This window comes from Crocuta crocuta, unplaced genomic scaffold (genome assembly GCF_008692635.1).
Source record: "Crocuta crocuta isolate KB4526 unplaced genomic scaffold, BGI_CrCroc_1.0 scaffold16, whole genome shotgun sequence".
Lineage (NCBI taxonomy): Eukaryota > Metazoa > Chordata > Mammalia > Carnivora > Hyaenidae > Crocuta > Crocuta crocuta.
This window is the reverse complement of record NW_027531893.1, coordinates 10,153,425-10,167,387: the sequence shown is the minus strand read 5'-3', so window position 1 is coordinate 10,167,387 and position 13,963 is coordinate 10,153,425. Positions and strand designations below refer to the sequence as shown.

At 41.5% G+C, this 13,963-nt stretch overlaps 1 protein-coding gene across 1 annotated transcript in view; it reads right to left on the bottom strand.

Annotated features, from left to right (window-relative positions):
* The window catches only part of SHISA9 (shisa family member 9), a gene marked incomplete at its 5' end in the record, with an annotated part of 291,018 nt that overhangs the window by 256,023 nt on the left and 21,032 nt on the right, over nucleotides 1-13,963 (bottom strand). Inside the window, one exon of the mRNA XM_077773190.1 lies at nucleotides 12,616-12,743. Coding sequence (XP_077629316.1) covers nucleotides 12,616-12,743 — 128 coding nt within the window. The remainder of the gene's footprint in view (nucleotides 1-12,615; nucleotides 12,744-13,963) is intronic.

The following is a 13,963-nucleotide window of genomic DNA, read 5'->3' as shown; positions in this document are numbered from 1 at the left end:
CAATAAATGCTTTTGGTGCTATTATTTTGCCCCCAAGTAAGCCTCATAGGGTGTTTCGCAAACAGTGATGATTTAATAAGATGGGCTGGCATGAACAGAAACCTTCCTGAAGCAAACACAGTAAGTCGCAAAGACTGAAAACCAAGAAAAAGGGATAAGAAAAACAACTTCCTCCCTCCAGCCCCTCTATCCACATAACACATTCTATCCCATTTCCTTTCCATACAGTTACTAAAAAGTATCCTGGGCAGCAGGAGATGCTCAAGGAGTTCGTGATGGAAAATCCTAAGGCTGCATCTTTTGTTCTTAAGGGCTTTTCTTAGCTTGACCTGGTTTTGCTCCAGAGGTGAGGATTATAAGATCTGGTGGCATATTTGGGGCATTTGGGGACTCAAAGGGTGGGTAAATACTTGATTGTAACCACAGACAAGCCAGGGCTTAGGGCCTGACATTGGATGATTGCCCAATTACACGATATGAAATGAATCTGCGGGTCTGTTGTGATTTTTTTTCCCCTTATACCCACCACCTCCTCCCTCTGGGCTGTTAAGACTTCTTTTTAAATACAATAATTAATTGTGGAACATAGCTGCTGGAGATAAAATACTCTGCTTGGCAATACACTTAAATTAATATTGTGATCCTAGGCAGGAGATGATTAAGGTTACTCTGCACCACCAAAGTCTTTTTTTTTTTATTATCCATATCAACACACCATAGCGATTGCATGACTATTAAACACACCCAACTCCTGCCTGAGTTTGCTTTCACACTGATGAAATTGAGAGTCAGCATGGCTAAGACATTACACGGCCATCTATGACCCAAAGAAGTTGAAAGAAACAAAATGGGGGGTGGGGTGGTGGTGGAATGCTAATGAAAAGAATCAATTGTGATTAAATCGGTGACTGGATTCTGAAAGCACTCTCTTTGTGTGACATCTCACAATTTCCAGGCAATCCTGGAATATCTATTCATGATCTTTTAAACGTATGCAACTTCTCTTGGCATGTAAGTTGGCATCTGCTAAACTGATAACAACAATGGAGATTGAGTCCACAAGAAATAAAACCCTGATGAACTGACAAAGAAGTAGTAATAGTAACAAGCACTTGAAAATGTGCCCAGTCTTGTATTTTGACAGCATTCGTTTGAATAATTTTTATAGAGCACCTACCATGTGCCAGGCGCTATGATAGACACTGGGGATACACGTGGGGAACAAGACAGACAAGGTCCCTGATATCAAGAAGCGACACTTTGGTGTGGAAGACACAAAGAAAACAAGTAAATGAGATAATTTTAGGTAATGAGCTATGACGAAAATAAAAACGGCGGGGTGCCTGGGTGGCTCAGTTGGTTAAGCGTCCACCTCTTGATTCGGGCTCAGGTCATGATCTCTCTGTTTGGGGGATCAACCCCCTCATTAGGCTCTGCACTGGTAGTATGGAGACTGCTTGGGATTCATTCTCTCTCTCTCTTTCTCTCTCTCTCTCTTCTGCTGCTTTCCCCACTTCCCTGCACACATGTGTACATGCTCTCTCTCTCTCTCTCTCTTTCAAAATAGATACACATTAAAAAAGAAAAGAAATGTAGACGAGAAATGGTTCCCCCAAAAGAAAAATCAGGGTATTGTTGCCCAAAAATGAGGCAATTTTAGGCAGGTAAAATGTATAGATGATTATTCAGTACTGCAATTAAATTAAGGTGACCAGCTAACTAATCTCTGAATTTCCTTCTAGTGCCAAGATTCTATAAATTCATTCACTCATCTAGCATTATGCATTGAGCACACACTACGTGGCAGACCCCACTACAGGCACTGAAGACGGAACAATGAACAAAGTAGATGAAATTTAAGAATGTGTATCATACATGGTACATACATGTTGAAATAAAATGAATATTCTAGTTTACATAGAATTGATAATTATATGACTTAAGATCACGGTTTTATCTATAAAAGAGTTATTAAGGACAGTAGCAAGAATTGTCAGTACATTATATGAAAATTTCTATAATTGTACGTATGTAACAGTCGTAGGTAAAACAAACAAACAATAAATGCATGTTTTAAAGAAACATACCAGAATCTGAACCTAGGCACCTCTAAGCTGATTAGAGAACAAAAATGTTCACAAGGAACAATTTTTTAAAGCATGTTTGTGCAATGTCTTTGTTGACTATTATCAAAGAATTGTTTGATGACCTTCTTTGACTTTGAATACACGTGCTGAAATTTTTTAAGTAATGCTTCTGAAGAATGAGGCGCTTCCTTCATTCCTTGTGACTGCTCAATAAACGAAGTCAAATACCACATGCTGCCCTTATACAACTTCCAATTTATGGGCTTTTGACAAGTCAATATTTTGATAAAAATGTTAAGAACATCTGAATATTTCAAAGAGTTCCTTTGAATTAGAGGTAAGGCATCAAACTAAACTAGTACTGTAAAAATAGTTATCATCTAATCCTATCTTTCACATCTTTAAGTCCATTTCAGAGAAGTGACAAATAAATATCTATTTGTGATCACTTATTGTGTCCTAAATATTCAATAATATTTTTAAGACAATATTAATCTGATAAGTTTCATTGTATAACTTTAGGAAAACCCATATATTTTCCTGTTCCTCAGTTTCATTATTTGTAAAAGGCAAAGAAAGGACGGAGTATAATCTCTATGCAGTGGTATATGCATATATATGCATACTTACATACACACACATACACACACACAAACACACAGCCAATCTCTGTATCCCTAGCACAAGGTCCCAGTATTTATTCAATAAAGACTGATTCAGTGAGCAAACCACTTAAGGAATAATCAATTATTCCCCAAACTGCAAATCCATGCTCTCATTCTCAACTTATTGGAGGCAGAGAGAAAGAGACAGACAGACAGAGAGAGAATAAGGACAATGGAATGCATTTTTCATAAAACTAATACTTCATTTGATTCAGGAATTGTATTTTATTTTGAGAAGTATTTCTTACCTACATGTTTGGTGTTAAAAATGCCCATATCATTTGTGAAGTGATGCTGATAGTATTTTATAGTTACTTTTTACAAAATCATCTTTGAAACCAGTAGTGTGGTAAACCAAAGGCAAGAATGATTCCTGAAGTTCTCTCAAGCTCCAGCATTCTAGGAGACAAACTTTTCTGGCTGGGTGATTTGAACCACATAATTGCATCAGGGAGTGACTCAGCACCATGGAGAGAGCCCCAAATGTAGGGGCCCATCTTGGGGGACAAAGGGCTGGATTGAAATGAGTAGTAGAACACAGTATAGTCTTTGCTTTGAGCATGGCAGTCTTCATGTGAGTGCACAACTCCTGGCCTAATACCTAAATTAATGAGTTTAAGTCTCCATTGAATAAAATATTCAGATTATGATTACACTTTGTTTCATTAACTGCATTCTCAGAATAATGTGATGGGGTTTCCCTTTCAACTTGTAATTAACTTTATTGAAAATTCTTATTGGGGTTTTCAGGCAGCTTCCTAAACCTTATTATAGATTATTTTAATATATGTATTATGGTATTAAACTATGTTGCTTAATTTTATATTGGCTGTTATTTTTAAATGAAGAAAAAATTCAACACTAATCTTGAAGAACAGTGAGCTGATTGAACTGAAAACAGTACTTTGAAAAGAATCTGTACTCAACTTCTGATATCTAATACTGCAATTTTGGTCCTTCCATGCCAGATACGGCATTTTCATTTTTCTACCAAAAGCAGTGTGACCTTAACCAAACAAAATCCCCTTCTCCCATTAGACGATTTGTATAAAGCTAATCAAACCTGCAAGAAAGACCTATATTCTAAGACTGATAGATCTCCTCTCAATCAAAGGTGAGGAACATCAGTACATGAAATTTTTCTGCTTTCTTTCACTATGATTCTTGGGAAGTTGTTAGGGCATATTTCTCTCAGAACAAAATATCAATTTCTCAGGAAAATGTCCTAATTTCTTCATTCCTCTGTGGCCACAAGTGTTTCAAGGGGCTCTCCTGCATGCATGTACTCCGAGCATCCTGCCCTCATGCCTATTGTGCTTCTCTGCAATTATCTGTTTACTCCACGGTCTCATAAACTGCAAGAAGACAGTTCCTATTTTTTGTTTCATTCATCTGTATACCTCCAATTCCTAGCACACTGCCTGGCTCATAGCAGGATTTTAATAAGTGTCAGCTAAATATTGATTGATTCAATGGAAATACTAAATGACAAGAAATCAGACAAATTGGGTAAAATCTGAGTCCTCCAAAACAGAAATGGTGACTTTATCTTGATTGGTCCACTTTCAAAGATTAGTGTAGTCTAATACAGTGATTGTTAGCAAAAACCAATAAATGAGGAGAAGAAAGAGAAGAAGAGACATAATTTGGAGCATCAACCAGTATAGGTCATTGGGGAAAGCACAAGAAAGGTTACTGAATAGAGTACAAAGCTTAAAGCCAGACAGAGATGGGTTCATGTTTGAACCCACATATAGGGTCTGAACTCCTTACCAAATATTTCTGTGGCCTTGGGCAGACTACTTAAACTCTCTGAGCCATAGTTTTCTCATCTATAATATGTGGGTACAATATCTTTTTCCATTATTTCACGGGGTTAGTGTAAGAAGTAAAATGCATGCATGTGATAGGGGCAGAACAAACATTATTCTGTTTATATATCTGTTTATATATCCACACTAGGTGTCAAAAACATAGTAGGCATCCTGCATCATTTAATCCTGATATATAAATAGAAACTCTCTCCCAAAGAAACTGTGTCTGAGAATAGGCTTCTCCGAGAATGGAAGGAGCAGAACTTGGCATCTCTTAAACCAAACCAGACACTGTGATGGGCACTTAGGCTTTCTTTACAAACAGTCCTACAGCTGGTTTGAAGCACTTTGGAAAAGCAATTCAAATCTAATTAGGCAATACCATGTGGCCAGCATTAGTAGCAATTTTTGAAAAGAGCCCAGGCGATGGCTTACAGAAACTGGTGGGGTTTGGGTTTTTATTGTGTTTTTTTTTTTTTCCTTTAAGGGCTCTGTTTCTCTGTTGCTTGCACACACACATACACACCCTCATGAGTACACAATCTCATTTTCTGGGTGAAAATACAAGGAGTTTGAGACCATACCGATTCCGATTCCTACGGGCCTGGCCTGTCACTGTAAATAAAATATTAAAACCAATATTCCTAACAGAACAAAAGCTCATGTGTTTCAACGGGAATAGAAGAAAAACATAAGACAGGAACAAATGGCGAAGAATAGGACAGCTGCTCCATCAGAACTATTTCCTTGGGAAGAAATTGACAGATTTTTCAGTTCTCATTGGCATCAGAAACACTAGTAGTATCATACACACACATACACACACACACACACACACACAGACTGTGTCACCAACTGATACACAAAGAGGGCAAACATTTTCACTTTGAAATATCAACTGTGCGATGAATTCATGCTGGTGTGTATCATCGCCCCCTTGCTGATGGACCACATTAGCACAAATGGTCACTCGTTCCACAAATGAGAAGAGTAACGGCTAATGTTTAGGTTACTGGCCACTATGCTAAGTTCACTTATAGGCGTTAATGCATTTAATCCTCCAAAACGATCTTGTATTTTGTTCCTTTTATAGAATGGGAAACCAAGTTTCAGAAAATGAAATTAATTTTCCCAAGATTACATCGCCAAGAAGCGACAGAGCAGACACCCAGTTACATCTACCTCCCAAGCCCATATCCCCCACTGCCTCACTGCACTATCTCAAAGACATAGTGGACATGTTTAGTGGGCATCAACTACATGCGAGAGACCCTTCTGTAACTCCAAACACTTCAGGAGAAAACCAGAACTCTTGATCTAAAACTACACAAAAGTGAATCAAGCCATTGCACTGAGCCTACAAATGTGTTTAGTTAACCCACTACAGATCCAACCCCAAACTCTGACTTCATCACTTACCCACATGCCAAAACCATAACAGTCAGAGATCTTCCGATCGAACAGTTTTCGTAAGCCCCATTGTGGGAAAGAAGGCTCACATTTCAGAAACGAGAGTGTTGGTAGCCATGGCTTCATTGAAAAGAGTTAGAGCCTCATAAGAGTGGGAATTAGCCAAGTTCCCCCAAAACTCAAAATCCCACGGGTCCTGCTAATGGGTTCCACTGGCTAGAGATTCATCCGTCCATCCCTGTGTTCATTCATTCAGCAAATACCTACTGAACACTGTGTAATTTCACTGGAGATACTCGGGTGAATAAAACAAACACAACCCCTGCCCCCACCCCGACAAAGCTTAAACCAGCAACATCCACCCCCCTTCTCAGGCATGGCCTTGGAGAACCGGCTCTACCACCACCATAAGAGGGGCTGAGATACTCTCCACCCGACTCAGCTGACTGAACTGGGGTCAGACAGCTGGTCCAGGGGAAGCCAGGCCACTGGCTGCTCAGAAGCTAATCCCGCTTCCTATCTCTGAATAATATGAACTAAAAGACCCAGCAGGTAAGACAAAAGTGATGCTTTACTCACTCCACCTAATAAAGTCCTGACAGTAGCCCTGAATCCTACCCTTCCTGAGCCTGGATATTCACCAGAAGATACCTGACGTGTATCTAGCAAAGTTCAGGCTGTGTAGTCAGACAGACCTGGGGGTGAATCCTGGTTTCTCTATCTATTAACTATGACACGATGGACAAGCTCTTTCGCTTTTAATTTTACTGTGGATATTTTCAAATACGCACAAGGAAAGAATGGACTCCTATGTTTTTGGCCACCAAATAATAATAATAATGATTAGTAGTAGTAGTAGTAATATATGCAATAATAAAATTTCCCCACTTCTGTTTCACCTGCCATCCTCCACAATTTTATATTTTCCTGGCAATTTTTAAAGTAAATCTCAGTCATCATGTTAGGGGAGTTCCTTAGTTTCTATGAATCTGTTTTCTCCGCCATCAGACAGGAATAATGATAATGACACCCCCTCCATAGGCTTTCTCATTCACTGGACAAAAATGGATGGGTCTGCTGCCATGAGCCAGCCCAGATCCCATGGTATGGGGTGCCATTGTGAGAATACAAAGCACGTGCTCTCGTGCAGCTTACATTGTAGTGGGAGAGGCATAAATAAGGAGGAAAACAATTTCAGAAGGAATAAAAGTCATGGAGAAAATAATGGGGAATGAAGAACAGTAGGTAACTTGGGGGCCAAAGGGAGACAAGCTCCAATAAGGCAGCTGTGAGTGTACGATGTGAAAAGGGAGAGGCCTGGGGGCGGGGTTCTGCAGGCAGGGAGCAAGGAAAAGTGCAAAGGCCCTGGGGCAGGGATGAGCAATGCTGGTGGAGAGTTGTTTTCGGTACAAAATGAGTGAATGCATCCAGAGCTTTAACACACAATGACTGGCACATAGCAAGTGCTCAGTAAATGTTAGTTACTGTTCCTCCTAAGGAAGGAGCCCTCACCAGACCTACATCGGAGGGTGTTTTGGAAATAGCTCTCTTTCCTACAGTGCCAATGGATCTTTGGGTTCACTTCACATATCCTTCAACCAGTTCAATTCCGAGGGGGGAAGACATCCCCCTTCTGCAAGTACCTGTACCCAAAGGAGAGGTCACATAGTGTAGTGGTTAAAACACAGACCTTGGGGTCTGACCGACCCAGTTTAAATCCCAGCTCCACCATTTAGTCGCTGTATGAACTTTGGATTAGCCATTTCACCTCTCTGAGCTCCACTTTCTCCACCTTTAGGACAGTGGAAAAAACAATACCAAACTAATAAGGTTTTGAACATTCAGTGGGGGGGAGGGTAGAATGCTGCCTATATAAGTTACTGTTAATATTTCACTATCTTACATATTTTTTACTCTTATACACCTGCCCTGATTAGGAAATTCCCCCGATTTTTAAAAGATATTTGGGGATATCCCTGCCAGGGTCTCCAAAATCAAGCGTAGGACATTTGGGTGTCTTGGTAAATACGGGAAGTGAATGGAAATCCATGTGGCCCTAGATATGAGCTGTACAACATCTTCAGAAGCTAAATCATGGATCTGCTTTTCATCTGGCTCCTTGTAAATCCACAGGGAAAGGGTCCTGGGGTGGGGGTGGGGGATAAGGAGGTGGTCAGGGGAGAGCTGAGGGTAGAAAGGGAGCCTGGTCTTTCTGATGGATTCTGTGTCTGGAAACATCCAGCCAGCATGTCTCTACTAATTGGCCTGAGCATCTCACCTGCTAAGTGAACACTGTAACATCAACCCAGTTCCAAAGAGGGGTTGCATGTTTGGGTGGAACACTCAGAGGGGACTCTGTCCCATGAGTCTATGTGAAAGCACAGTCAAGACATCAACGAGTCCTATTCCAACACTGACCAGGTGAATGACTTTAAGTGGATGCTTTTATAGACCCTGGAAGACACTTTTTCTACTGTGGCAATAAAGGCTTTGTAATTGCTGCTGACTTATTCAGTGTTGTTTTCAATCTTTACCACATCATTAAACAATACTGCACAACCAAAATTCTACCATCAAGCTGGCCGTACGAAATACAATGTAGTATCCTCGAGTGGATCCTGGAACAGAAGAGGGGCATAAGAAGAGGAACTAGTGAAATCCACACACTATCCACACTTTAGCTAAAAATAATGTACTAATGTTGATGTCTTCGTTTTGACAGGTGTAGCACAGTAATGAAAGATGTTAACATTAGGGAGAAGTGGGTGAGGAGTATATAGAACTCTTGCTGTTATCTCTGCACCTTCTCTGTAAATATAAAATTATTTCAAAATTAAAATTATACATATGTATATATTTTTTAAAGTGTGCTGTTAACACAAATGAGCTGAGAAACGTCAGTCTGGGCTCTCTCCGTGTATCCACGGTCTTCACTCACAACTCCCCATCACTTTTTTTTAATGTTTATTTTGAGAGAGATAGACAGAGCACGAGCAGGGGAGGGGCAGAGAGAGAGAGAGAGAGAGAGAGGGAGACACAGAATGTGAAGCAGGCTTCAGGCTCCGAGCTGTCAGCACAGAGCCCGATGCGGAGCTCGAACTCATGAACCACGAGATCGTGACCTGAACCGAAGTCAGAGGCTTAACTGACTGAGCCACCCAGGAGCCCCTCACATCTCCCATCCTTAAGACCAAAGGGAGCCTACATTTACTCTGCACTCCCGAAAAGCAGGGGAGTGTCCCTGGCAGGCTGGGAGGCTGGGGTGGGGGAGACAGGAGCACTTTCATAGCACTTGAGGACAAAATGTGCCTTCAAAAGGAAACTATAATTATACAGAAGCCGAGGAGCATTTGTGAAAAATCACTATCTCATCTGAATCTACATCCTGTTCATCAAAGAGGTCGAGGCCCTTTTGATTATCAGACTAAATATTTTTAGGCAATATCACTGAATGCCTGGAAAGAACATGAACAGCATCAGCTGAAGAAAAATTTATCTTCAGATAAAAAGGCAAGACTTGCATCTCACAGGAAAAATCAACCCAGAAAATTTATAAAGGAAGTTGACAATACTTCCCCACATTGAAGCTTTCTCTCCCCGCACCCCCCCCCAACAATTGGCCTTTACCCTAGTCCTCATCCACTCCCTTCCTTCTAAATACCCAGATTTCTGCAGACTTTTGATTCTCTTAGCTTGACGAAAGCATAATGGAAAGATCAGAAAGGGGTCTAGCATTAGTATTAAGATGAGGAAAGAGGGGCGCCTGGGTGGCTCAGGTGGTTAAGCGTCTGACTCCAGCTCAGGTCATGATCTCCTGGTTTGTGGTCTTGAGATCTGCATCGGGCTCCGTGCTGTCAGCTCAGAGCCTGGAGTCTGCTGCAGATTCTGTGTCTCCTCTCTCTCCGTCCCTCCCCTGCTCATACACACGCTCTCTCTCTACCTCAAAAATAAACGTTTTTAACAAGACGAGGAAAGAGAAATAGATGGAGATAAGTATTCTCTGAAAGTTCTGTTGAATGGATCACTGAATAGAGATGAAAATGTCATTCAAGTTTGGGTTATCGAATTCCCAGCCAAATGTGGTAACGTGAATGTTTAGTGAAGAATACTCCAACGATGGCATGATGTGCCCCCTCTTCGTATATCACAAACGGATGCATCTTTCCCTCCATTTTTTGTAGTGGTGAATCTTTGCTGCTCACAATGTCCAGAGAAGGGTTCAACAGGTGCATTCTAATTCTGGCACTAAGAACTGGTCTAACTTCTCAGCGGGAATGGATTCCTTCTCTCTAGTTCTCTATAGGTCAAAATGGGCTCTGGTGACTGCCTGACCTCTCGAACCCCTCATAACTGATACAGTTCAATCAGTTAGGCCTATCCTCTCAACAAACTCCCCAAACCATTCCCTCTCCTGAACATGTAAATTTCCCCTGTATCTACAATATGCAAATAGCTCTTGGGAATCAATAAAACGATCAAATCACTACTAGGAAGACTATCTTTACTACCAACTACTAAAGTAATTATAAAAATTAAACTGATTAAGGGGCTCCCGGGTGGCTCAGTTGGTTAAGCGTATGACTACTGGTGTTGGCTCAGGTTATGATCTCAGTTTGTGAGTCCGAGACCTGCACTGGGCTCCATGCTGGCAGTGTGGAGCCTGCTAGGGATTCTCTCTCTAGCTCTCTCTCTGGCTCTCCCCTGTCTGTTCTGTCTCTCTCTCAAAAATAAATAAATTAAAAAAAATTTTTTAAACAAAATTAAACTGATTAATGTAAATCTGTGGAGGAGCTATAGGCTTCTTATCTTTCCAGATATTCCCCAAAATTCTAGGAAATAAGGACTGGATCAACCGAGCTGCAATATAGGAAATTAACATCTTGTAAGAACGCAGTAAGTGTTTACGTACACCTAGAATTCTCTTCTGTAGTTCACCAGGAATGCTCTAGCATACATCTACCAGTAGAATATCACAAGACATTTTTAAATTGGTATACATATCTCTGATTACTGGGGCTCAGATGTAGGCCAAAAGCAAGAATCATAAATAAACCAAGTTAGTCTGTTACAAGAAACTTCTAAATTCTTCAGTGCCTGGACACCCATCTCTGAGCAGTAATTTGTTTTCGGTACAACTTTAAACAGAAATCCCTCATTTAAACACAATTCATTAATATACCTTGCCCTTTGGCCTGATGCAATGACGAAATGAGTTTGTTATCCCATCTGACTGTTGATTCAAAAATCATCTTGAAACTTATAACTTCACGTGAAAAACTTACTAGCAGTCCCCTTGTGTAGCCACGGACTCAACACCATCTCACCTTTGTCTACTCTATGACCAAGTTCTCTCACATGTAATGTCAGGAACCCACACACAAGGAGGTTCCGCATATTTCCCAGTGACATCGGAAAGGGAATGTGCTCATTTCCATCAGAGCCTGAACGGGACTCAGCAACTGCCATTTCAGAGTTGGTGCAATTTACCACATCCTTCAGGGCTGTGAGATTTGGTCATAAAACTTCCAATCGCTGATGTATTTCGCTCTAAAATGTGGCCATTCCTCATGCCATTCTATGGCCTAATTCATAAATAAATAATGCCAAATCATTGAATACATTGAAACCTAACACATTCTGTTTGGTGGCCCATTTCCAAACCGTGTAAACATTGACTTGATAAATATGTGGCAACATTTCCAAGGCTGTGAAAAATTACCACAAGGCAGGACCGGAGAATCCACATCACCTGTGTCAAATACCGCAGATTTATTCCTCTACCCATCAAGCATAAAAATTTGTGGCCAAACAGTTGAAAACGATGGTTCAGCAAATAAAATGCCAGCGCAACTCTTGTAATGGGGCCTCAGCCAAGGCAACCCGGACTATAAAATGTGCCGTGTTTTTAAGAACCTCTGGCCACAACTAAATGCATCCTTTACACAGTCTGGCTTGTGTTATTTTGAACCAAGCCCTCCACATTAATGTGGGGTAACCTGAAAACATAATTGCAAGGAATATGTACCCCAAACCAACATAACCACAACTCACCACCCCACACACAAACACACGTGTATGTGCACACATGCCGACGCACACAGAGTAGTCTGGGATTATTTTTATGAAACTCCACTTTTATGAAAAAGAGATCAAACTCTTCTGAACTACTGTCTGTTCATTGAACACAGCATGAGCCTAAAGGTCACAACCATTCCACCTCAAGAAGCAGATAAATAAGCACACGGACCATTGGTTAACCGATTTCCCACTCAAGATGAACGAATAAAATGGGTTTTTGCCAAATAGATCAACTATTTAAAACGAAACAACCAAGTAACCCATTTGGTTAATTAAATACCTATGATGAACCAACCCAGAGGGCCATTAGTTAGCGGAAGAACTAACCATAAGAAAACAACCAAACGGATCATTCTGTAACAGAGACACCAACCAAGTGAAATCCGATGATGCCAAACACAGCTAGCTAGCTTCATCCCGAAGAGATGAGAGAAAACTTCTAACTAGTCAACAAACAGGAAAGCTCTTAATGAGCCCAAATGCACCCCATGAAATCTGGACATGTGACCACCGCCTGGGTCACCGAGTGGGGCTGGAAACGGACCGCACAGCTATACTTACGAAGATTATTTATGGGAGCTCTGGTATCCATGTTTTCATAATGCTGGACATGAACCACAATGCTGAGGTCCCTCTCCATGTGGTCAGTGTTGCAGGGGCCCTGTGGCCTCATGACATCTGCAAGGGCCCTGAAAGGAGACAGAATTTAAATCTGTTCATTCCGAACACAATGACCGGCACCTGCTGTGTTCTGAGCACTCTGCTCATGAGGACGAGGCCCCTCGCTCCACGGAGCTGCCGCCGGCTCGTTAGAGGTGGGAGGGAGAGAAAGACATCAGTAAGTTAAAAAGATCGCTGCAATTACAGATTACATAAGGACTTCATGCAAAACAGTCCACACGTTCCTCACAATAGCTGTGTAATTAGCAGTATCACCCACCTTGCAGAGCTGTAGAGAGGATTTAGTGACGAATATATGTAATGTGTCTGCACCCCATAAACTTAGTCCCCCCTCATAGCTAACGCCCAACACCACATTCCATGTACAGCAACGGCCCACTATTAGCAACAAATAACATTTATGGAGAGCTCAGCATAGCGGGCACCATGCTAATCACGTTACGTGCCTTAATTCAACTAAGCAGCTTACAAACACCTTATGAGGTTTATTACTCCTTTGCAGATGAGCAAAGGCTCAGAGAGGTGAATTAACCTGCTAAAAGGCACAGAGCCAGTTATACAGGGCTTTGAACGAGTCCATTTTCACAGCTCTGTACACTGAGTGCACTGGGTTTCCTGTAGCTAGGGAGGACTTGGGAGTGATCCATCCACACCCTTAGGTTGGTGATCCTCTTAATCAGTAGCTGGCACGGAGGGCAAGCTTACAACCCGTGTCACCCCCTGGGTTTTCTCATCATGTTTCGTCTCCTCGACACTCATCCAAGGGTCAATATTCTTTTTATTATCATTTGACAAATAAGAAAACAAGTTGAAAGGTGTTGAGTGACTGTATAGTTTCTCCCAGCTGCTGTAACAAGTGCCCCAAACGAAGTGGCTTCAAACCACAGAAATGTACTGTCTCACGGTTCTGGAGACCAGAGTTCCGAAATCAAGATATTAGGGGGCTCCTCCCTTGCCTCTTCCTGGCTTCTGGTGGTTGCTGGAAATCTCGGCCATTTGCTAGCTTGCAGCCGCCTCACCCCAGGCTCTTCCTCCATCTTCACCTGGTATGTCTCCTGGAGTCTCTGTCTTTCCATGAAGAACTGCTTTTAAGGACACCAGTCATCCTGGGTAAGGGGTGCACCCTCCTCCAGGATAACCTCATCTCAAGTTATTACATCTGCAAAATCCTATTTCTAAATAAAGGCACATTCTGGGCACCACAAGATGAGGCCTTTCCAAAGCTTTT